The 23,404-nt window shown below is 42.3% G+C and overlaps 1 protein-coding gene across 5 annotated transcripts in view; it reads left to right on the top strand.

Moving 5' to 3' along the window:
- MAPRE2 (microtubule associated protein RP/EB family member 2) overlaps window positions 1–23,404 on the top strand; it is a 197,030-nt gene that overhangs the window by 20,809 nt on the left and 152,817 nt on the right. The window contains exons 1-2 of one of the 5 annotated variants that reach the window (XM_082699582.1): window positions 20,864–20,906; window positions 22,347–22,431. The exons of 1 other annotated variant lie outside the window; for it this stretch is intronic. In XM_082699582.1, the coding sequence (XP_082555708.1) occupies window positions 22,408–22,431 (24 nt within the window). In that variant the 5' untranslated portion in view covers window positions 20,864–20,906; window positions 22,347–22,407. Of the gene's footprint in view, window positions 1–11,524; window positions 11,569–20,817; window positions 20,907–22,234; window positions 22,432–23,404 lie in introns of those variants that run through there. 3 more of the 5 variants (XM_082699584.1, XM_082699583.1, XM_082699581.1) reach the window with 3 other exon arrangements.

The following is a 23,404-nucleotide window of genomic DNA, read 5'->3' as shown; positions in this document are numbered from 1 at the left end:
TATGCAGTTGGCTGTCCTTTATTCCCACCATCTATGAAGATGGACCAGATAGCCTAACCTCCTGCTTAAGTCAAATCCTTGCATTTGTCAATGGTGGTAGACCACAAGGCATCTGTTTAGCCCAACATGTACCAGCTTGAGGCAAATGCACATCAATGATGTCAATGAAATAGGAAGCATAAGAGTGTTTGGAGACCACCCGTCTCAAACTGTGGTGTATTGTACGCACATCAGTTGATTTGAAGATGTAAATAGGGCTTAGGGTTTGATTCCAAGTGAAAATTAAAATATATTGGTACCATTTTTCATGCCAACCAAATTACTCTAGTCAGAATAACAGTTCTCTCAATTTAATAGTTTGGCTCTCTCCTTCCCGGAATGTGCTGATTGGCCTATTTTCATCTGATCGTTAGTCAAGGCACAAATTCAGATTGTAGTCCGAGTTTTGTTTTTTGCCTCTTAAAAAGAAAGTCAGTTACCAGAAAGGTAACTGAAAGAAATGTTAGCTTTGCCTTAGAATTAGGTTGTGCTTTGTTTATTGTTCTTTTGAAAGCGTGTTGAACATGACTCATTTGTTCTCTGCTTTCTAAGCTGTTCTCTGGGGATAACAGAGAGGATGAGCCTCAGACCTGGATTCTGTTCAGGAGACAGTTTGGAGGTGGCTGTGGTGACAGTACAGAGAAGTTCCTCCTGGCTTGCTGTCATGACACAGAGGCCTGGCAGGACTACTGACTCCCCAGTGATCTTTCTGATCTGAGAAAGTGGATAATGAAGCAGATCTATTCACTTACCCCATGCAACTGAGCCAGGACAGTCAACTGTAGTCACAGCTAATGGCTCATGTTGATTGGCTTCATTGCAAACCCAGGATCTAGCAGACTCAGCTCATTTCATAAGAAAACTTAATCATGCTAAACATTAAAATGAAACTTTTCTATTTCTGTTGTTACTGCCTCATCAGGCTAGAAGGATCTCAGCCTTCAAAACTGGCTCATTTACTTATTCTAAAATAGGTATATTAATGCCCAGCACTGCTAATTCTTCTCTAAACAAATTCCTGTCTGGGTATATACACATGACTCATATTCTTTCCTTCCTCTAGTGATCCAAGAAACATGTTTATTCTATCCCCTCACATCTACATCTGGAAGTCTTATTAGTAGAAGTAAAAAATAAATAATTAAGCTCAAATAGCTCAACTTGGAAAATCTGTCTTCCCTTGCAAATTCACACTTACTCTAGCACTCTGAAAATGCCTCATTGCAGTTTAAAAGGCTTTGGCAATTTGGGGCACACATTTGTTCAAAAATCTTCAAATATTCTCATTTCATATAAACACCTAACATCAAATTAGAACAAAAATCTTAAGAAATTGGAAACAATGGTATAAGGGATACCACCAGTGCCCTGTTAATATTCCATTGATCTTACTACTTTGGTGAATGCAGGCCAGACCTCCAACACCTAGCACCTGAATTTTCTTCCTCGGGGGGCTTTTTTCTAGCCACTTCGCAGCAACTCAAAAAATGCCAAGGAATTAGCAAGATTCTACAGGCGCTTTCTACCAATGTAAAGGGAGAAAGTAAATAAAATCCCAGATCCCTTAGCCAGGTGGGGGCGGGTACAGGTAACACTGAATCGTGTGTTCTACATAGGCTCCAAGAGATCCCCCAGTACAATTAAGCCCAGGCCCAGTAGCCCATAGTGGTGTCGGGCCTAACAATGCACTTTTCTTGGCTGTCTTTCCTCCCTGTCTTACTCCCAGTTCTCTTCCTGATTTGCTTCACCTTCCCAAATACATTCGTGACACTCCAGTCTGTTTCTTACTGTCTACCTCGGTGAGAACCCTAATTGAGACACTTGGTGAGACAAAAAGTCCTAAGAAGCAGATCCTCAGGCTGGGGCTCTAGAATTGAATGAGACCAGCCAAAAGACACCGTTACTGGTGGTAGGTAGAGTGGTAACAATGCCGGGCGTGCTGTGGTAACCCCATTACTAAGACTCTTACCTGTGATTAAACTGGGGCATAATCCAGGTGAAAGAGGATGTTTTGCATTATGCAGTATCTCCGGCACGTGGGAAAGTTGAAGGTAATCATAATTCCGTATGGGGAAATTGGCTGGTTAGTGTTTAGTGCAACTGAAGCTCTAAAGGAAAAAAAATGAGAAGCTCACTCAGGCTCTCACAAATTCAGTTCCTCTATTCCTTTGCCTGAGGGCATTCTCTGACCACTGAAGCCACTTTGCCCTTCTGTATAGTAGGCCGAAAATGCTGGGAGTTAATTACCTCCAGGAACAGCATTCAACCCATGATCAACAGGAATTGGTACGTAAATACCCTGGCTCTCTCACCTCTTGGATGCCTCTGAGACACCTTTTTCATGCTGGCTGCCAGCTCTTCCTCATTCACCTTAAGCTCCAGGACCCCACGGTGATGACTGGCTTGATCATACACTTCTTATTGGTTGGCTTCCATCCCTGTCTCACTTTCCAGTGTTTGTTTTATGTCCTACTTAAATTCCTATTCTTGTCTCAAGGTCTGCTTTGGGAGACACCCGAAATAAATCAAATGGTTTCATCCATCATTAGTATGATTTCTTCAGTGTTACAGCTAAAGAACCGGGCAAAACCATGAGGAATGTACAGAATCCAATCAGATAGCATTTAAATGTTTATAAGATTTTGGGCCCTGTGGGGTCAGAAAAATATTCAGTGAATTCAAAACAGGACCGAGAGACAGAGATTAGTTGAATCCTATCAACTGATAAAGCAATTACAAGGAAGAAGAATTGGATTTTGTAGAAACTGAATTTCAGGGACTTGAGTGGGGCTGAGAGTCTCCTCCTCTTGTCTGGACTGTTTGAACCACTATACAGAGAAATGCTGCTTCAGGACCTTGTCAGTGTCTTAGAACAATAAACCTGTGATCCAGACAAAAATATAAGCAAATATGCAACCTTATCCACCTGGGAAGGACTTAGTAGAGTAACCCCAATTTACTGGGTAAAAAACTCCCCCTTTGTTCTCCCATCCCCACTAAGGGAAAATTTAGATTAAGGGAGAGAGAGGAAAAAGAAGATCAAATCTATAATGTTCTTATTTAAATGTTAGGAAAGCATATGCACCATTGGCATTAAGAGTATAATAATTAAGAGAATAAAAGATTAATGAGGTTCAAAATGGGTAGGAAGATCCTGACCTCACTGCCTCTCATAAACACAGCAAATCTAGAGCTACATGTGGAACAGTTCCCCCTGAAAAAGATCGGAAAACTAGCTAAACGGCTCCTCCACAGAAAAGGTTAAAAGGGTCACATCAAGGCCAGCAGGAGAGAGAGAGACATAGTCTCACCAAAAACCCTACCCCCACCCCAGCAAGGCTACCCACAGTTGGGAGGCATCTCACAAATAAAGAGCTTCTCCCTGAGGAATGAGAGGTTTGTGTTCCACATCACACACCCCACCTCTTGGGACCTGAACCAGAGACACAAGCTCTCAACATGTCTGGCTTCAAAAACCAATAGGGCTTACCCCTTCAAGAACCAAAGGGGTATAGGGAATGGAGATCTTGCTCTTCAAGGGCTCACACACATACTCACTTGCCACAAGACCCAGTGCAAAAGCAGCAGTTTCAAAAGCCCCTAGACTATATGTGAAGGAGATTGATTTGTTAATCCAAAAGCATCTGATGCTGGGATAGGACTTGATGGGACTCTCTCCAGAGACAGAGGAGCTGGTGGGCACCATTTCTGTGCTCTCCCTATATCTGGCTGGTGCTGACTTGCACTCTCCTATGGCCTCTCTAAAGCTGGCACGCATGTGCAGTACACACAGGGGGTGCCCCTTGATTGCCTGGCTCTGGTGGCCTGGAGGGCTCGTGTTTCTGGGCTTCACAGGATTGAATCAGAGAAACAGTCCTTGGCAGGTTACAATTCCCTGGGAACCAAGGAGACTGCAGACTTAAACATACCCCCCGGATTCCTATGAAAAATGCCTATTTACTTGGGCTGGAGCTTCAGCCTGAGGAATAGGCACCAAGTTGGTCACACATCTAGAGGCTACCGAGGTGCTCTCAGGAAATGTAGGCCAGGAAATGCCATCATTGCGCTCTCCCTTGGCCTTGCTACAGTTACTGGTATATCCTAGAAAGGAGCTTTTGCACTCATCTGGAGCCTCAGTTGTTTCAGCCATAACCCAGAGTGCCTTTTCTGGACACCAGCAGGGTTTAGGACTGTGGTCCCACAGGATTACATATATGCATACCTTTAAAGCTGCCTGAGGGCCTGGCTTCCAATCAGCCTGAATCTAGGTGCTGACTGAGATCCCTTCCCTTCGGAACACTGAAAGGTCTTGACATATCCTCAACAACTGGAGCTCGCAAGCATAAATCAGGCTGCTTAAACAACCACAAAGCTTCAAGAGACAACCAAAAGCTAGGGAGGGCAAGGTTGAATGGCAAGTTTCATCTCCCATATGAGGCCACTCCCTCAAGAATGGAAAAGGTGGCCGTTTTACCTAATATGTAGAAACAAAGAGTTGAGCAAAATGAAGAAACAGATGAACATATTCCAAATGAACGGGATTAAAAAACTCAACAACAACAACAAAAAAAAACCTGAATGAAATAGAGGTAAGTAATTTACCTGAAAAAGAACTCAAAATTATGATCATAAAGATGCTCACCAAACTTGGGAGGAGAATAGATGAACACAGGGAGAATTCCAACAAAGAGATAGAAAATATAAGGAAGTAACAAACAGAAGTCACAGAGCTGAAGAATATAATAACAGAACTGAAAAATACACTGGAAGGGCTTAACAGCAGACTAGATCAAGCAGAAGAAAGGATCAACAATCTAGAGGACAGGGCAGTGGAATGCGCCCAATCAGAACAGCCAAAAGAAGAAAGGAATTTTTAAAAATGAGTATAGTTTCTGTGGAATATAAAACACATATACACACAAAAAAACAAAACTCATAGATACCAAAAATAGATTGATGATTGCCAGAGAGGATGGGGGGGTATGAGGTGGGTGAAATGGGTGAAAGGGGTTAAGAGGTATAAATGTTCAGTTATAAAATAAGTAAGTCACAAGGATGTAATGTATAACTACAGTCAATATTATTGCATTGCAGGGTGCCTGGGTGGTTCAGTCAGTTAAGCATCTGCCTTTAGCTCAGGTCATGATCCCAGGGTCCTGGGATGGAGTCCGCATAGGGCTCCCTGCTCAGGCGGAGTCTGCTTCTCCCTCTCCCTCTTCCATCTCCATGCTTGTACTTGATCTATTGCTCTCACTCTCTCAAATAAATAAAATATTTAAAAATAATAATAATACTGCATTGCATATTTGAAAGTTGCTAAGAGGGCAAATTATAAAAGTTCTCACCACAAGAAGAAAATGTATAACTTCACATGGTGATGAATCATAATTGTATTTATTGTGGTGATCATTTTACAGTGTATAAAATATTGAGTCATTATGTTGTACATCTAAAGCTAATATAACGTTACATGTCAATTATACCTCAATTGAAAAAAATATTTAAAAAATAAAATATTTAAAAAATATATTTAAAAAATATATTTTTAAAAATCAGTCTGATGAATCTTGTGATTCCTTTTTGAAATGTACACTTAAGTAATCCACATGTACTTGTAATTTCAAATGGAAATTCAAATTTCAAATGGAAATTTTTTCAAATGGAAAAGAATTATGGGCTTTTAAGCAATACTGAGACATTTAGAATAATTAATATGTATAGATTCTTCATGTTTATAAATATAATTTAATAACTTTAGAAATAAGTTGAGGGGCACCTGGGTGGCTCGGTCATTAAGTGTCTGCCTTTGGCTCAGGTTGTGATCCCAGGGTCCTAGGATTGAGTCCCACATCAGGTTCCCTGCTCCAGGGAAGCCTGCTTCTCCCTCTCTCTCTACCCCGCTTGTGTTTCCTCTCTTGCTCTGTCTCTCTCTGTCAAATAAATAAATAAAATCTTAAAAATTAAAAAAAAGAAAGAAAGAAAAGGAAATAAGTTGAATGCCTGGAAAGACATTTGTTCTGATACTTTAACTACTGTTTATTATTTCATTTTATTTTATTTTAGGGGGTGGGGGTGGGGCAGAAGGAGAGGGAGAGAGAGAATCTTGAGCAGGCTCCATGACCAGCATGGAGCCCAATGCGGGGCTCAATTTTCACAACCCCGAGATCATGACCTGAGCTGAAATCAGGAGTTGGACACTTAACCGACTGTGTCAACCAGGTGCCCCTTAACTGCTTTTTAAAATTCAAATATATTAACTTTCTTTTTTCTTTTTTTCAAATTTTTTCAAAAGATTTTATTTATTATTTGACAGACAGAGATCACAAGTAGGCAGAGAGGCAGGCAGAGAGAGGAGGGAGCAGGCTCCCCACTGAGCAGAGAGCCCAACACAGGGCTCAATCGCAAGAACCTGGGATCAGGACCTGAGCTGAAGGTGGAGGCCTAACCCATTGAGCCATCCAGGCGCCCCTAAATTTAAATCTTGAGAAAAAACTAGATTTGGATTCACAATTTTTATTAAATTAAATACTAATTTTTAAAAATCAAAGCATGCAGGGCACCTGGGTGGCTCAGTTGCTTAAGCAATTGCCTTTAGCTCAGGTCATTATCCGAGAGTCCTGGGATCGATCCCGCATCAGGCTCCCAGCTTCACAGGGAGTCTGCTTCTCCCTCTGACCTTCTCCCCTTTCATGCTCTCTCTCACTGTCTCTCTCTCAAATAAATAAAATCTTTAAAAAATTAAAATTAAAATAAAAGCATGTAGAGTCTTTTCAGTAAACAAAGCTGCTTTCAAGGACAGCCCAAGTCTCACCCTTTAAAAGGCTAGAGTGCAGTGAGCCTGTGTTTAAAATCACTGTATTACTTCAGATTTTAAAAGAGGGACAGTCTAGCAGCACAAACCCCATGAATCACCAACTCTTCTCAATGATTTGTGTTTTCAACTCTTTCATCCTCTTGTCTGAATTGCATCTATTTACTGCCTGATTCCTTTTGAAATTATTTTCATATTCTTCCTGTCAGAGCCAGAACTCTCGTGATATTAAAATAACCTTCAGTTGGATTTTCCAACTGTCTGATCCCCAGCCTCAATAGGTAGTCACGCTGCTGACCTTCTCTATACTTCAACCATTCACAACGTAAAGAGAATGGAGCACTTTTACCTCCACTGCCTCTTTCCTCTCTCCGCTTAAAAGAATCAGAATCATGACCTTGGTCTATCTCTCTATTATCCTGATAAACTGAATATGCACAGCTATATGAGGTACAAGTATCAGTTTCTTTAAATAAATGAAACTGCTTTTAAGTTCAGGGTTTGGGGTATATGTAAAGATTTGTTGTTGTTGTTTTTCTTTGTTTTACTTTAATAACTTCCCTGAAACCTTTTCTTACCTTATTAAATGGAATCTTTTGGTGAGTTTCCTAGAAAGTTATAGGGCATATTCCAGATAAATAAAACAAGACAATGTGTTTTCCTGTTTTTCTAGGTCGGACTAAATAGCAATGGATGAATTTACTTTACATAAAAGGTCTTCTCAAAGACAGTAAGTAGGATGCTTAGATTTTAAAAAATGTTAGCTACTGTTTACTGCCATAAATCAGTCAGAAATTGAGATCAAAAGACCCAAACATGCCATCTATCTAAGTCACTACCGTTCTCATACATATAACGGAAGCAGCAAGCTGCTGAGAATCCCCCCCCCCCCCCATCTGCACCATCCCAAACCCAAGGCCAAATCCTGGAGCTCCACCTGTAATCTTTATTCCTCGGAATTCCTGTGACTTAAACTTGGAAATTTCCCTTTCATGCTTCCAGGTCCCCAAACCAGACTGTACTCCTTCGTTTTTCAACAGATGAGCCCACCTACTTCTCCAAGAAAATGAAGACTAATTCCTTCTCTTCTCCTGCATAGCCATGCAGCTAACGTGTCTGGAGCATCTGTTATATGGCAGGTGGTATTCTAGAAAGAATATGCCTGAGAGAAAAATAAGATGTACTCCCTGACTTCCAGAAATGCATCGTCTAAGGAAGTGGAGGACGTGGGAAAAAATAACTAACACAAAATATAGTAAGTGTAGATGAAGAAGATGGGACCATGATTCACAATGAGAAGATCTTTTATTTTTTAAAAAAAGAAAGAAAAAGCAAGTGAGAGTAAGAGATATAGTTACCTGGATTTTCCCCTGAATTCATTCTACTTCCTATATTCTAGTTTATTATTATTTCCCTGTCCCTCCCTGATTCTGTTTGAGAAAATGTAAATGGAATTATACATTCTAAACCATGTTAAAAATTCAAATTAATCTAGTAAGTTATAATAGTGCTTAAGACCTTAGTAATTGGGATGATGGTTCACTGCTGACTTATTCTCAGTTCAGTGTGAGTTAGCACAAAATAAACAGGGCCTTTTCAAGATGAGAGAATCACAATGGCCTGAGTGCAGCAATGACCATTTTTAGTGACAGGAATATATATGGGAGCAGAAAGATGGTCACAAATTGATGACCTTAACCTTGAACCAGAGTTTTAAAAAAAAACTCTAAAATTGTGTTCTGCCTTTGCTAATGACACAGACCATAACTCCAGGCAATAAAACTTCATTTATCAGCCTTTCCTTTCTAGTCCACTGGAAGTCCCGCCTCTACCAACTATTCTGTGACATCAAGCAAGTCTCCTGAATACTAAAAGGATCATAAGAACCTGCCTAACTCATGGAAATATAATGGAAACCAAATCACATAATAGATCTAAAATGTTTTGAAAGTTTTAAAACTACCATATGTAGGCAACATATGATATTATTACTGATACAGTAGTCGTATGTATAAGAGCCTAAAATAGCAAGTCTGAGGGAGTTTATTTTGAAACCAGTTGAAAAGAAAATCACACAAAACCACGGAGTCTAAGAAAAAGAAAATAGACATTGAAAACTGATCAGATTCTTTGAAAGGAAGAGATTTGCCCCCATTTCCAGTATGGAGAACTAAGTGTTCTCTGTCAGTTGAGTTTCTTTGAGTCTTAAATAATTTAGTACAGCAAAGCCAAGTTCTAGGTTACTAATCTCTTCTTCTTTTTTTTTAAGATTGTATTCATTTATTTGACAGACAGAGATCACAAGTAGGCAGAGAGGCAGGCAGTGAGAGAGGAGGAAGCAGCTTCCCTGCTGAGCAGAGAGCCTGATGTAGGGCTCAATCCCAGGACCCTGGAATCATAACCCAAGCTGAAGGCAGAAGCTTTAACCCACTGAGCCACCCAGGCGCCCCTCTCTTCCTGGACCATTCCAGAAATGTAGAGGTGTCGAGGTCACCATGTGGTGCCAGGGGTACATGGTGCACCCCTCCGACTCTCCTGGACATTTTCATTCCATCTCTCTTAAAAATAACTTTTATCAAGTCTAAAACATTCCTGAACATAATACATTATTTTTATATACACGACAAAAGAAAGCTCTATTAAGTTATGATATCCCATGACACATCCCAATTTCAGCGATTCTAAAATGCAAAAGTTTGTCCTAGAATCAGAGAAGATAGTAATTCTTGCTTATTATAAAAGTAATCCATATTTGTTGAAAAACTGGAAAAGACAACGTATTCACAGAAACATAGCGGCAGGAAACAGAAGAGCTAGATGAAATGAACAGAGCTTGTGTAACTGAAAACCCAGAGGAAGGACAGAAGTTAGGATTGGTTTAATTCAGGGACTGAAGGCTGTCTCAAGAGCAGTTTTCCCCCATCTCTCTGTTCTGCCTCCCATAGGGCCACCTTGCAGCTTCCCAGCTGTACCCCAACTCCAGCCTAGAGATAGGGCTGCTGTCCTAGCCCTACGAGCAAGAATTTCAAAATTCACCTGAACTGCTGGGGCATTGAGGTCACCTCACCCCCCTGAACTGTGGTTGTTGGTAAAAAACTGAAAGTGTTCATGAAAAGCACATGGACTGCATGGGGAAAGATGCAACAGCCAACCAGAAAATCTGCCTGTTGCTAGGAAGAAAGACGAGTGGGAATTGCTTGAAAGCTGTGATGGTTAATTTGATGTGTCCGTTTGTCTAGGCTACGATGCTCAGTTGCTTTTCCAAACACTAGTCTAGATGTTGCTGTGAGAGTATTTTTTAGATGGGATTAAAGTAGACTAACCCTCCATTATGTGGGTGGGCCTAATCCAGTGAGTTGAAGGCTTCAAGAGAAATGACTGAGGTTTCCCAGAGAAGAAGGAATGCCCCTAAGACTGCAACATCAACTCTTACCTGAGTCTTTGGTCCGTTGACTCACCATCTAGATTTTGGACTTGGCAGCCTCCATAATCATCCCATAATTGTGGAAGCCAATTCTTTACAATCCCTCTCCCTCTTTCTGTCTCTCTCTATATATATCTATATAGATATAGATCAAACTGAAAAGTATAAAAGAAACTAGAAATTCTCTGCCACAATATTTTCTCCAACTTTATGTATTTACTTTCCTATGCATAGAAACATATGGCAACATTTTATTCACATGACATCATACTGGGTATACAAGATTCAAAACTTTTGAATCTTGTTTCTGTCCGTTAATGTATCAAGTATCATTTTTCCATGCACTTAAATATTTGAACATTTTTTAGCAGTTAGCAAATAATCCATCACATAACTGAGCTACAATATGTTGTATAATATGTTAGCTATTTGACTATATATAGACTTTTTGATGTTTTCATTGTATTCTTTAAATACACAGCACTTTCTCCTGCATGTAAAGCTAGCTAGGTGCTGCCTCTGGGAGTCTCTAGAAGTTAGGATCAAAAGTGTTGCATTTAGCAGATGTACACGTATTTCTAAACTCATCAAGCTGTATGTGTTAAATATGTACAGTTTTTTTGTACATCAAAAAAAAAAAAAGTGTTGCACTTTGTTCCACTTGGTACAGGCTAGAGTTCATTCTGAATAAAGAGCTTTTTGCCAATTCAGCCTTTAGCCAGAATGAGTCTGACCTGGCATCAAAAAATGCCATGATTCTGGAGATAACCACAAAAATCTCTACCCACCATAAATGTCTTTGTGGCAGTGATGTGGGCTCCTGGTCCCTGATTCTATGTCATCATCACTATGAAGACCATGCATCTGTTTGCAATTAGCATAGCAATGTTTTTGACTTGTCCAAAATGTGCTTAATCCTAAAAGTTCCTCAAAAGAATGAAAATAGAAAAGAAAATGAAAGGAAGAAGAGGAATCATGAATGGGCTTGTCCAGCATCTCAAGGAAAGCTCATTCTGCCCTCTGCCTACCTCTTCCCACTACGATTTATGAGATAGAACTAAACGTGCACTCATGAGTGGTGAACAGAATGGATGTTCTTAGAGAACAAAGAGACACATGGTAGCATGGCAAAGCACATTAGTGTTTCTCAAAGCACAATTGACTGGGGAGTTCCGGGGCCTGACTCTCCTCCCACTGCAGATCTCTCTCCTCATCCATTATCCTCTCTGACAGAGGGCCTGGTCTGAGTCCCCAGAGCCAATGACAGCTCCCAGCAGCTGGATTCTCGGAGACAGTTAAGTGGCATTTTTTCCTAATTACTCTTCTCAGACTTTAGACGGGATAAAATACATTTTGTGAAACGGTGATGGTAATGGCAAGAATTAATTTGTGGATGTGGTTAAATGCAATTTTAGCAATGCCTTGAAATGTACCATATGCTGAGCACTTCCCTGGGAGAGACAGCTATTGTCTTTAGGAAATTGATTTCTCGGCCTCAGTTTCTGATATTTTAATATATTTTATAGATTTTCTTTTTAGTTATTTGGTTTTCCTTTTGGGGGGGCATATTCTAGAAACAACTGTTCCTTATGAATGCTAGCTTATATTTTTAAAACTAAACTTAAACCTTCCTACCTAAATATGGCTGGGGGACTCAATAAGACATATTTGCAGTCTCTGGTAATCCTATAAGCTAAAAGAAGTGTAAAAGGATTTTTTTCTCCTAGATACTGAAAGACTAAAATTTGTTGTATATATGAAAGTCACTATCTCATAATAAACTTACATTAAGCTGAAATTTTAATAAAATTCATGGAGTTGCTAAATTACAGAGAAATCATATAATATGGTAAGGCAGATTTGGATTTTCCAAAAATGGAAAGAAAGATGACTAAAATCAAGGTATTTATGAGTCTATTCAGCTTACTTATATATTCATTTAATCATTCAAAAAAACTTTGTCATCCATCACGTCCCAAACACAGTTCTATATGCTAAAGATAGAAAAGTAAATAAAATGGACACAAATTCTTGCCCTCATGGGGTTTGCGTGCTAGTGGGGAAAGACATGTCTTTGCACTAAAATTAATTCTACTTTAATAAAAGAGATGAGGCTTAAGTGCTTGAGATACTAAATAATGAACTACCACAAAACCACAGTATAAGAAATTTCAACTTTAAACAAATATCTATTTGGTATTATTTAATTATGAAATCTTATTTATGAGATAAATAGTTAGAAATAGAATTGCATGGAACCCAAAAATTAAACTGGCAAATTATCTCTAGATTCTTAGTAAGTGCTAGGTAAGGAATTGGGGGAAATGGCAAGTATTAAAGATATCCTCATAACTTAGCAAGAACATGCCTTGACAAGTTGGCAATAAACAGCATAGAAAGGATGGTGACCATGGTTTCACAATGCTTGTGATTCCTAAAGAAGGAACATGTGTACAACAGAATGAGAAAACATTCCCAAATAGGGGCGCCTGGGTAGCTCAGCCTGTTAAATGTCAGATTACTGATTTCAGCTCAGGTCATGATCCCAGGATCTCTCTCTCCCTCTCCATCGGCCCCGCCCCACCTCCTTTTTTTTTTTTTTTTCAAAGATTTTTATTTATTTATTTGACAGAGAGAGATCACAAGTAGGCAGAAAGGCAGGCAGAGAGAGAGGAAGGGAAGCAGGCTCCCTGCTGAGCAGAGAGCCCGACGTGGGACTTGATCCCAGGACCCTGAGATCAGGGCCCGAGCTGAAGGCAGCGGCTTAACCCACTGAGCCACCCAGGCGCCCCCTCCCTACCTCTTAAAAAAGAAAAAAAGAAAGAAAGAGAGAGAGAAAGAAAGAAAGAGAAAAGAAAGAAAACATTCCCAATTCCCAATTACTATGGTACAATAAGAGAAAAAAGATGTCTGGCTTGAACAACAAGGTTTTTGGTGTGAAAAGATGGACTGTAGTACAAGAGAGGTACTATCTTATAATAAACTGTAGTCTAGATAACATTTGAGAACTTGCCAAATAGTACACATAGAAAACCAGCAAAGGACAATACCCTTTGAGAGAGGTCCAGCAGAATGCGAAACTAGCCTAAATGTCCAATTAAAATCCTAAGACTGTCTGCTTAGTTTGCCTTACCATTATGCAATGGTAAGATGATTCTTAATCATTATCATTATAAATAATTATAAACGTTAAGCTGTTGTGTTAATTTGTCTTAGATGAAGGGATGTATTTGAAGACCAGCTGTTGTGGGAAGGGTTGCAGATTAAGAAAGAAAGCTACTATAAAATCTGTATCTCCAAGCTCTCCTGAGTTTCAGAATTGTATTTACAACACCCACTAGTCATCTCGCTGGAATCCCTTGGGCATGTGTGACTCAATGTGTCCTAAACTGAACTCTGTATCTTGTTCAATATCCCATTTCTTCATCTCAAGTAACAGTTTCTCCTTCTACTCAGAATGGCAAGTGACAAAAGCTCAGGGTCCCTCTCTCTTCTTCCCTCCCTCCCTCTCTCTCTCTCTACCCTCCCCTTCCCCCAAGCCCTTCCTACTGAAGACCACAGACTTGGGTGATCTCTCTCCTCTCCATCACTAGGTCCTCACAAGCTTTCCTCTGAATCAGGATCCTAGCCTTCTGAGAGAACTTCCAGAACATCCTCCATTCCACTGTCATGCCAATAAACCTGAGCATTGATACCTTTGCTCTAATACCATTTTTGGCTTATGTCTGCCTATGTACTATAAATACAACATTTCTTATCTCACACATGTCTATTCATTTGTAAGGACTATACATATACAACTACTGCATTACTATATTGTACACCAAAGAAAACATAAAGGGTGCCTGCATGGCATAATTGGTTAAGTATCTGGCTCCTGATTTCAGCTCAGGTCACGATCTCAGGGTCATGAGATTGGGCTCCACATAGGGGCTCTGCACTGGGCATGGAGCCCACTTGGAATTCTCTCTCTCTGTCACTCTGCCCCTCCCCCTTCTCATGCACACACTCTCTCTTTCTCTTTCTCTAAAAATAATTTAAATTAGATTTAAGTTAAAAAAGAAAATATAAAAATTGACATTTTAAAGGGTGAGACAAGGATGAAATATTTGATATTCCATTTTATTAATGATAGGTAAAATCTTTTGTTCTCACTAAAATTTTAGTGAGAATAATGTGACTGAATAGGGATCATAATTTTTGGAAGTTTTATTGCCCTGCAGCTGGAAACCTGGTGCCGAGTTGATTTTGATGTTTGGTTTAGTGCCGGTCAGCGCTGCAGGTGCACCTCATGGAGAACCCCAGACACAAACACAGGAAATAGATCATTGCATGAGCTTATGAAATTATGATACTCATTTTTCAAAACTGTCTACCAGTTTTGCAAGGGCTTTTGTGAAAATTCACTAATGCTTGTATCACTCATGTTATCTTTAATCTTTTGAAGTCATTTATCCATTTTTTGAGCCTTAGATTAGTCCACCTAGGTAATATCCATAAATCCACTTAACCAAGCACACATGAACTGTTAATAAATTGCAGTTTGCTTTAAGAATGAGTAAGAAGGTTAGGGACACCACCCCCGCCTCAGTATGGTGGATCCCAGCTCTTCCCTCATAATTCCTTCTACCTGCTAAGGTCCCCTGTCTGTCTGAAATGCGGACCAAGCAAGAGCACCAAGTGTCAATCCATATGCTACTAAGTCCTTTCTCATATTTCAGATAGACATCCAGGTTTTCGCCCTTCCTTCCCACACCCCAGCATATCATCTTACACACTCTCAGAGAGTTCTCACCCCACCTGGAGACCAATGGCCAGTGTCTTACATACAAACATCTCAGCTGGACACACCAGGGCTTTCCTTGTCTATCCCACCGACCTCTCCAGTGCTCACACACTATCCTTCAGCCACATTAAACTTCTCATCGTGTGTGAATCTCTGATCGTATTTGTTTTCCCGTTCCTTCTCTGGGATATCTACCCACATACTCTGCCTCCCTACAAACCACCCTCACCTGCTTTATGATTCTTCATCCTTCAAGACCCAGCAAGAATGAAAGCCCTTCTCTGACTTTCTTCCTGACTGTCCAGTGTTCTCTTAGCATCTTATCATTTTAATAGACTTCGGGCCACACTATGCACTCATCCATCATTTCCTATACTCTAAGTTCCTTGAGATCAAAGACTATTTAGGTAAACACAGCACATAACAGAGTGACTGCCCAGTAGAAGGCCTCACAAAAATGTTTGTTGAATATTACAACTTAGAAAGGTTGAAGCATTAAAATTTAAAAAGCCAGAGATGAGCAAATCTCTGCTAAAGAATCAAAGACCATTAGAAAGAAGATTCTAAGGAAACTTAAGGAATCCATTTCTTGTTATTCCCACACTAGTTGACCAGTGTGGGCAGGATATAGGGATATGGCAAAAAAAAAAAAAAAATTGCAATTGGCAAGGTAGTGTTTAATGATTTAGGAATTTAGGAAAAATCAGCTGCATTGTATCCCAGCAGGTCCCAACGTGAGTTGATGGTGATCCCACTGGTCTCTAGAAAGTCATTTGGGCTTCATGGTGCTGCAACCGATAACTCAAACAGACTTCATTTCTTCTTTTTATTTATTTATTTATCAGAGAGAGAGAGAGCAAGCACACAAGCAGGCCGAATAGCAGGAAGAAGTGGAAAGAGAAGCAGGCTCCCTGTCGAGCAAGGAGCCCCATGCGGAACTTGATCCCAGGACCCCGGGATCATGACCCAAGCCAAAGGCAGTGACTTAACTGACTGAGCCACCCAGGCATCCCCAGATTTCATTTCTTAGGCACTGAGACTGAACAGGTAAATGTTTGAAGATAACACCACCTTTTTAAGAGATGGTTACTAATCAACAAATTAATTGTCTCTGCTGTCTTTAAAATGTACTGTCTTAAAAAAAAATGATGATGGAACGAGTTGACTCTTCTACAGCTGGTCTACATCTGTTCTAAACAGCATTTATAAATATTCCTGTCCGACTTATTGCATTGTATGTGAGGGGATTTTTCAATGTTATATAAAATCATAGACAAGTCTCTCACCCAGTGGCTTTGTACCAGTCAAGGTAACACTTTGCTCCTTTCAGTGTAATTAAAATAACCTGTGAGGCATAGACCAATATATATCATGAGCACGTTTTCCCCTTTGGCATTTTACGTTTTGTGGAGACACAGGTTTTGCAAATGGACATAACTAGAAATTGGGACTCATAACTTAAATGAGTCATTTAAGCTCTCTCCTTAACTTCTTCTATAGAACAATACTTTTTAGCTAACTGGTGAATATTCACTGATAGGTGTTCATAGGTTGCTTTGAAGGTGGCATTGTTTGATTGGACATTTATTTACTCAGGAACTAGACTCTAGGGTCATCAGGAGGCAGTGATCCCTATGAAGCTATCATCCTGTGCCACTTTCACTACTGATCTTGATCAATGCTATCATAGCTTGGTAATGAACACCTCCATCTCAGTCTTCCATGGTCTCACTGACACATTTGTAAGTGCTTCACTCTAGTCTTATCTTTTGAGGTGATGATTTCTAATTCAAGAGACATTAAAGCTCAGCAAAGACTCAGAGCTAAAAATAAACCAGATAAAATGAAAAGGATTCGAACAAATAGTTTAGAATATTAACTGATAGGCTCTGCCCGTTTTCCATCCCTTGTTCTCAGTATTTGAAATATGTGAATGAAGCTCTCAGAATATTAGCTTTGTTATGTAAGACTATTTGGGAACAGTCTCATGAGAGGCAAATGTTTGTTTGTTTTCTAAAGATTTTATTTATTTATTTGACAGATCACAAGTAAGCAGAGAGGCAGGCAGAGAGAGAGGAGGAAGCAGGCTCCCTGCTGAGCAGATAGCCTGATGCGGGGCTCAGTTCCAGGACCCTGGGATCATGACCTGAGCCAAAGGCAGAGGCCCCGAGGCAAATGTTTTAAAAGGGGTGTCACTGACAGAGTTGGGCAAACAACATAGAATTGTTGAGATCCAAAGCATTCCTCAGTGCCAGCTACATATTAGAATAATCCATAGCTCTAGAGCATTTTAGAGCTTATAGCATTCATTCATCAAGGCTTTGCTTCTTGTAAGCATAAGAAGTGTGGGGAGATGAAGGAAGCCAGCTTAGCTAACAGAATCTCTGCTCTTTGGAGAAAGAACCTCCAAAGCTTATGGAAAACCATGATTTTATTCTTCTCAATCTGTTATGAGTGATTTTTTCCTATGGATTTTTTTTTTAATGGAGTGATTTTTTACCCACAAGACTACATTTCACCATTACTTGGAAGACATCAAAGGCATAATTCAGGCAATCATAAGAGAAACATGGGGGAAATATTCCATTCTTCATGCACACATATTCAATCCTCAAGCAGAGGGTGACCCTCAATGTCAGCAAAATTAACAAAAGTGCTTGTGTTGATGTAACCTTACTTATTTAACGGTCTGTGTGTCACCCATGGTATAATCGAGATGGAAGATATTTCCTGGCCCCTGCGTCACAGAAGACTCTGAATGATTAGTGCCTGAAGTAGACCGACCTTGGCTAAATCAAAAAGTGACCCTGACAGGCAGAGACACAGAATTTTTCACTTTTAAGTGTCTCCCTACATTATTATACTATATAATAATAAAAACAACAATAATGCTTCTCCGAGTACTCCACACACAACTGTGTACCTTCCTTGAACTGGTAGTCTACCCTCATCCTATGATAACTACACTGTTATTAGTGTAATTTTATCCCCAATCCCTCCATATTAAGTGGATCCCTATGATAGACCTACTCCAGCCCTCCAAGGTTTCTACTTCTCCATCTATTTCTGAGTAAATATCTCCTTAAAATTAGGTGAAGACCATGTGGCTTCCTTTGACCAGTGTCATATGAGAAGTGACCTCCCTTCTGGGTAAAAACATTTAAGGTTTGGTGCAGTTTTCCATACTCTCTTCCCCTGCCATGGTGCTGAAGGAGAGGCCACAGGAACGAAGCAAACTAGAATGTTGAGTCACCCTAGAGCTGCCTGGAGATTTGGCATAAGTAGGAAATTAACTTCTATTGCGGTAAGCCATTGATATTTTGGTTGTGTTTGTTACAGCAAAGTAATCTAGCCTACCCTGACTGATGCGGTTTCTCACCAACTCAGTTTACATGGATCACCACGTACGCAGCAGCCCAGAGCCGTTTATGAGGCTGTTTTGCCAGTAAGTTGTGTTTATACACGAATCAGCCTCAGTCAATGTCCAAGGCAAAGTCTCAGAGAAAGAGCTGGGATCAATGGGAAGGTACTGGGATGATTACGCTGGGTGTTCCACACCCTTGCCAGGTCCCTGAATTAGCACGGAGGGCTTCCCAGTGCAAATTGCCATCTTGATTTATTACCAAGGAGGTATCAGTTTTATGAGAAGAAGGAGGAGTTTATTTTAGAACACACTGAAACTTCTAGGCGAGTGGGAAATTCAGTTGGAAATGCCTAGTAAGTAATTGGTAATGCAGAAATGGGGCTTGGAAACAGGTGAAAAATGTGGGTATATATTCAGCAGTAATCTCCATGCACTTGAAAGCTGAACATAAAACATGAATAAAATTTCCAAAAGAAATGGCAGGAAAGTGAGAAAAATGAAAAGCAAATAATAATAATAATAATAATAAACAAAAAACAACAACAAAAAAACCCAAATCTTAGGAAGCACTCCTATTTAGGGCTAGAGAGAGAAGCAAGGAAGGGAGATAGGAGAACGATGATGACAATACCCATTCATTCTGAGAGCTAAGAATACCATATCTTCATTAATAAATTCATTTAAATTTAAATTTCAAGGTTTTTAATGAGGATAAAAAATGTACTACTCCTTAACAATCCATTTACTCCCTCAGATATTAAAATAGATTACCCATGTGACAGGCAGCTGGACATTATCTGTAATAAAAAGCAAATGATTTTTTAATTCAATGTCCCAGAACTAATTTATCAGGATTTAAAGTTTTGCAGAAGAAACAGAACTTTTAAACATGTTTGATTCACTCCACATTATAGTTTCGTCATTTATTCAACAGAATTGTTCTATACATCTGGCCAGTGCTGGGCACTAAGGGGTTTAGTCGTCATTTTAGTGCCAGCTGCCTCAGCCCCCATTCCACATCCTGTTCTCCCTGAATGTTTGGCTTTGTGCAGCTTTGCTCCTGCCAGGAAGACCCCAAGAGTTCATTAGCTGACATTTTCTGAACCCTCGGTGTGTGTGCCAGACATAAGGTGCTTTTTATAGGTCTTCCCGTTTAATCTTCAAGACAACCCTATGAGGTGGAGGTTAGTAGTATTTCAATGTTACAGCCTGGGGAGCTTAAATGTTAAGAAACTTGCCCAAGGTCACAGAGTTATTAAGTGACACATTAGGACTCAAAATAGGCTGGCCAGTGCCAGAGTGGGTCTTCTAAGCCTTGCTGCTTCAAAGTTTGATCCTCAAACCAGCAGCACTAACATGACCTAGGAGTTTGCCAGAAATGAAGAAAATCAGTCCCCATTCCAGACTTGCTCAATCAGAATTTGGTTTAAACAAGGCCCCCAGGTGATCCCTCTGCACATGAAAGTTTGGGAAGCACTGTGCTAAGTCACTTCGCTATGCAGACTTGACTTTAAAGGATGCTCTTGGAGATAGACTAATCTTTCCCCTGAATTGCAGCTGGGTGGGAATGAGGGGTGGGTGGTTGGGGGGAGGAGATAATGTTTGCTTTCTCCAGTAGCCAAAGGAAGGATTCAGACAACAGGTTCTTTTGGTTTCAAACACTGGAGATCAGCAAGGGTCGGGAACACTTCCAAAAGCAGCAGATACTGAGATGGGTCTTGAAGCCAGAACATTTTCTCAATTCATTTCATTAAAAAATAGGTACTGTTCCAAATGGACTAGCGCCCACATCAATAATCTGGACTTCGCTTCTCCAGCCTCCATTCCTTTTCCAAATAGAATCCAAATATCAACAGCACCAAAAAAGCAGATTTGAGACCTCAATAAAACTTGCTCTGATTGCATTATATTAACCATATTATTCGGTTTAGACTTGCCTGGTTTGATCAATAATGTTCATGACAAAATCAGTTTGCCCCTTATTATCTATCAGTTTTTCCCCAGGTATAAGTAGGAACATTTGGTCTAAAAGGAGGAAGCACGCAGGTCGGTGAGCAAGACTCCAGTTACAGGTACTTAACTCAGGCGTCGCCTTTTCAAGACCCCTATTCTCCCGCCGCGGGCCTCCTCTATCTTGGGTGGGGCCAACAGCCCTCTCCTTTTGGCTGGCACTTTATTCCATGTCACCAACTCACTCTGGCTTCCAAGGGCCCTAACCCGCGTGCCACCTTCCGACCGACCCGCCGACAGGTCACCTCGGACCAGCGCGGACGTGTCCTTAGCTGGGGTCTCCACCTGCCCTCCGCTCCCTGGGGAAAGGGTGGCGCTGGCCCCGGCTCTCCAGGGTGGACTAGCGGAGCCTCGGCGGTGGCAGACGGCGAGTCACGTGTGGCAGTGGGGGCGGAGCGCAGCCGGCCGGGTGGGTGGAGAAAACAAAGCCCCCAGCTGTCAGTAGAGGAAGGAGGCGACAGCCCAGGAGCAGGTGAGTCAAGTGCATTTAAAGCGGTACCGCCCTGGCGCACCCCGACACCTCCTGCCCTGGCGCAGTCCCTCCCTGGCCGAGCACTGGCCGCGCCTCCTCCCGCAGCCGGGGGGGCTGCAGTGTGCGGGACTGGGGGCTGCAGTGGGCGGGTCGCGGAAGACCCGGGACCCCGGGTCTTCGTGCCCGGCAAGAAGTTGTGCAGGGGTGGGCGCCGCGGCTCCGGGGTGTGAACCCGCCGCGTTCCCGCGGGCTGCACCTCTCTGTTGCCCCAGCGCCGCGCACTGTGCCCTGGAGGAGAGGGGAGGGAGTCGGACTGCCACGCTGGCAGAAGCAAAGTGGATAGCTCGGAGGTGAGGGCCGGGGCTCTCCAGGACCCGGACACTTGGCGCTGGCGCAGAGGGGCTTGGGGGTGCGCGCCCGACGCGCGCAGACCTGGAGGCGCCGGAGTTGGGGCGCTGGGACTGAGAACTGAGGGCGCTAGAAGGGGCCGCGCGCTTCAGGCGGTCCAGGAAGTGCAGCGCGCTGGCGGGCAGGGTATCAAACCCTGGACCCCCGGCCCTGCCGCCGCCCTAAGTGCTTGCGCTCCCGCGGAGACGAACCCTACTGCCCCCCATTCCGACTCCAGCTCCCGCTGGTGCTCCTGATGCCCAAGACTTGGGAGCCGGGTCTGGGGAAAAGAGAGCCGGTTGCGATTCTGAACCGGGGAGGTTCTTCTGCAGAGAGCTCCCTGGGCGCAGGGCGAGGGCTACTCAGCGACTCCCCACTCTACTTCCGTAGGAAAGTCTTCAGTCCACCCTTAGAAGGGCTGCGCCAAAGCCCAGAAATCCCACAAAGGGCTGGAGGGAGGGGTGGGCACAGAAAGACCTTCCCCCTCTGAATCCGGAGCGCTCCGTCATGCAGACTTTCAAATCACGAAAGGGCTGGTGAATTTGGTCACCCCTGAGTCACTTTGCAAGTCCCGTGCCAAGTGCCGCCCAGCGCAGAAGGCAGAGCTATAACCTCGGGGGAAGGGGCGCTGCAGCCATTTGATCAGGAGGAGCCTTTGTCTTAACCCCCAGTCCCCTGCTGCTAGTCTTCGCCGGGTCAGTAGCGCGTGGAGTAATTAATATTCCGAACATTAGCCGTCCCTTCACCTCGACACCGGCCAACACTGCTGTCCCCTCCCTGCGGGTTTTCTCCATCACTTGCTCACGTCCTCTCTTCCAAAATCATGGGACATAGTCCAGACCCGCTAAGCAAGAGGAGGTCACTAAACGCACTATAATGCAGTCACGTAAAATCAAGGGTTAAGTATTCAAACCTGCACCCGCCCTCCCGCGAGGAGACGGAAGAACTTTCTTGATTAGCATAGTATCTACCCTGGGGCCGCGCTGCGAGGCGGAGGTTCGGTCCCAGCAGAGGTGAAGCGTGCAGTCCGGTCTTGACTGTCCTTTGACGCAGCACCTGCTTCTGATCTGAGAGGACCCGAGGCTTGCAGCTTTGCCGAACCAGACTCTGTGGAATGAAACAGAACAGAGATCAAAAGGTAACAGAAAGAATAGAAACATTTGAGATGCTTCTCTTGAGCCCTAAATTTAGCCAAGTTTTTACTAAGAGGGGAAATGGTTCTTGTCTAGACAGTGTCACTTCTAAAAAATGCCCTCTTGCTTTGCTTCGCTAGCTTTCTTTGTGGCTGCCAAACTAAGTTATCAGGGGCCATGTGTCAGTAGATCTCCAAGGCGGGTTGGGAGGCCACCACCTAGTCATTAGTTAAGCTTAACTGGCAGGCTTCACTTGCACGGGGAGAGGGACGCTTCTCCAGTGCACAGGTTCCCAAACTTAGCTGCCTGTTAGAATTACCTGGGGAACTTTGGAAAAATCCTGATGTCCACATGTTATTCCCAACTCATTTGAATCTAACTGTTTGGAGATGAGAGCCAAGCATCCGGTTTGTTATTTGTTTTATTAATCTGCAGGTAATTCATTGTGCAGCAAAGTCAGAGCAACACACACACACACACACACACACACAGTTCAGTGGCCAGCAGCAAGCGATGCTAGACAAGATGCCAGTTTAACTACTTGGGCGGGTGGAGGAAAAGACGCTGAAACTGGAGTGTTGCTGACGAACGCCCTAGAGCGGGGACTGTCGTCTGGCAGCTTGGCCAGCGGTGACACCTGCCACATCATCTTTCAGCCTCTCTTGCCTTAGGTCCGGTTCTTATTGGAAAGATCGAAGTTCACTGTCGTGCACGGTTTCTTCACGGTTGTTAAGGAGACGGGTAGAAACTTTCATTCCCATGATGACTCACGTGCACAGGCAGTGGGGAAACCCAGCAGAAACTAACTGGGAGGAGCAGCCTGGTGAGTCAGCAGGCTGCACTCCAAGGCGGAGCCCCGGGAATAGGAAGTAATTACATCCAGTAGCTTATTGACGCGCACTGCTCCACTCCTTTGAAAGCATATTTGAATATCTGATCAGGATATGCTTGCTTGTAGAAGCCGATCCCTTTTCCAAC

Source organism: Mustela nivalis, assembly GCF_964662115.1.
Source record: "Mustela nivalis genome assembly, chromosome: 14".
In the NCBI taxonomy this organism is placed as follows: Eukaryota; Metazoa; Chordata; class Mammalia; order Carnivora; family Mustelidae; genus Mustela; species Mustela nivalis.
The sequence above is the reverse complement of the archived record's forward strand: the minus strand, read 5'-3'. Positions and strand labels throughout refer to the sequence as shown.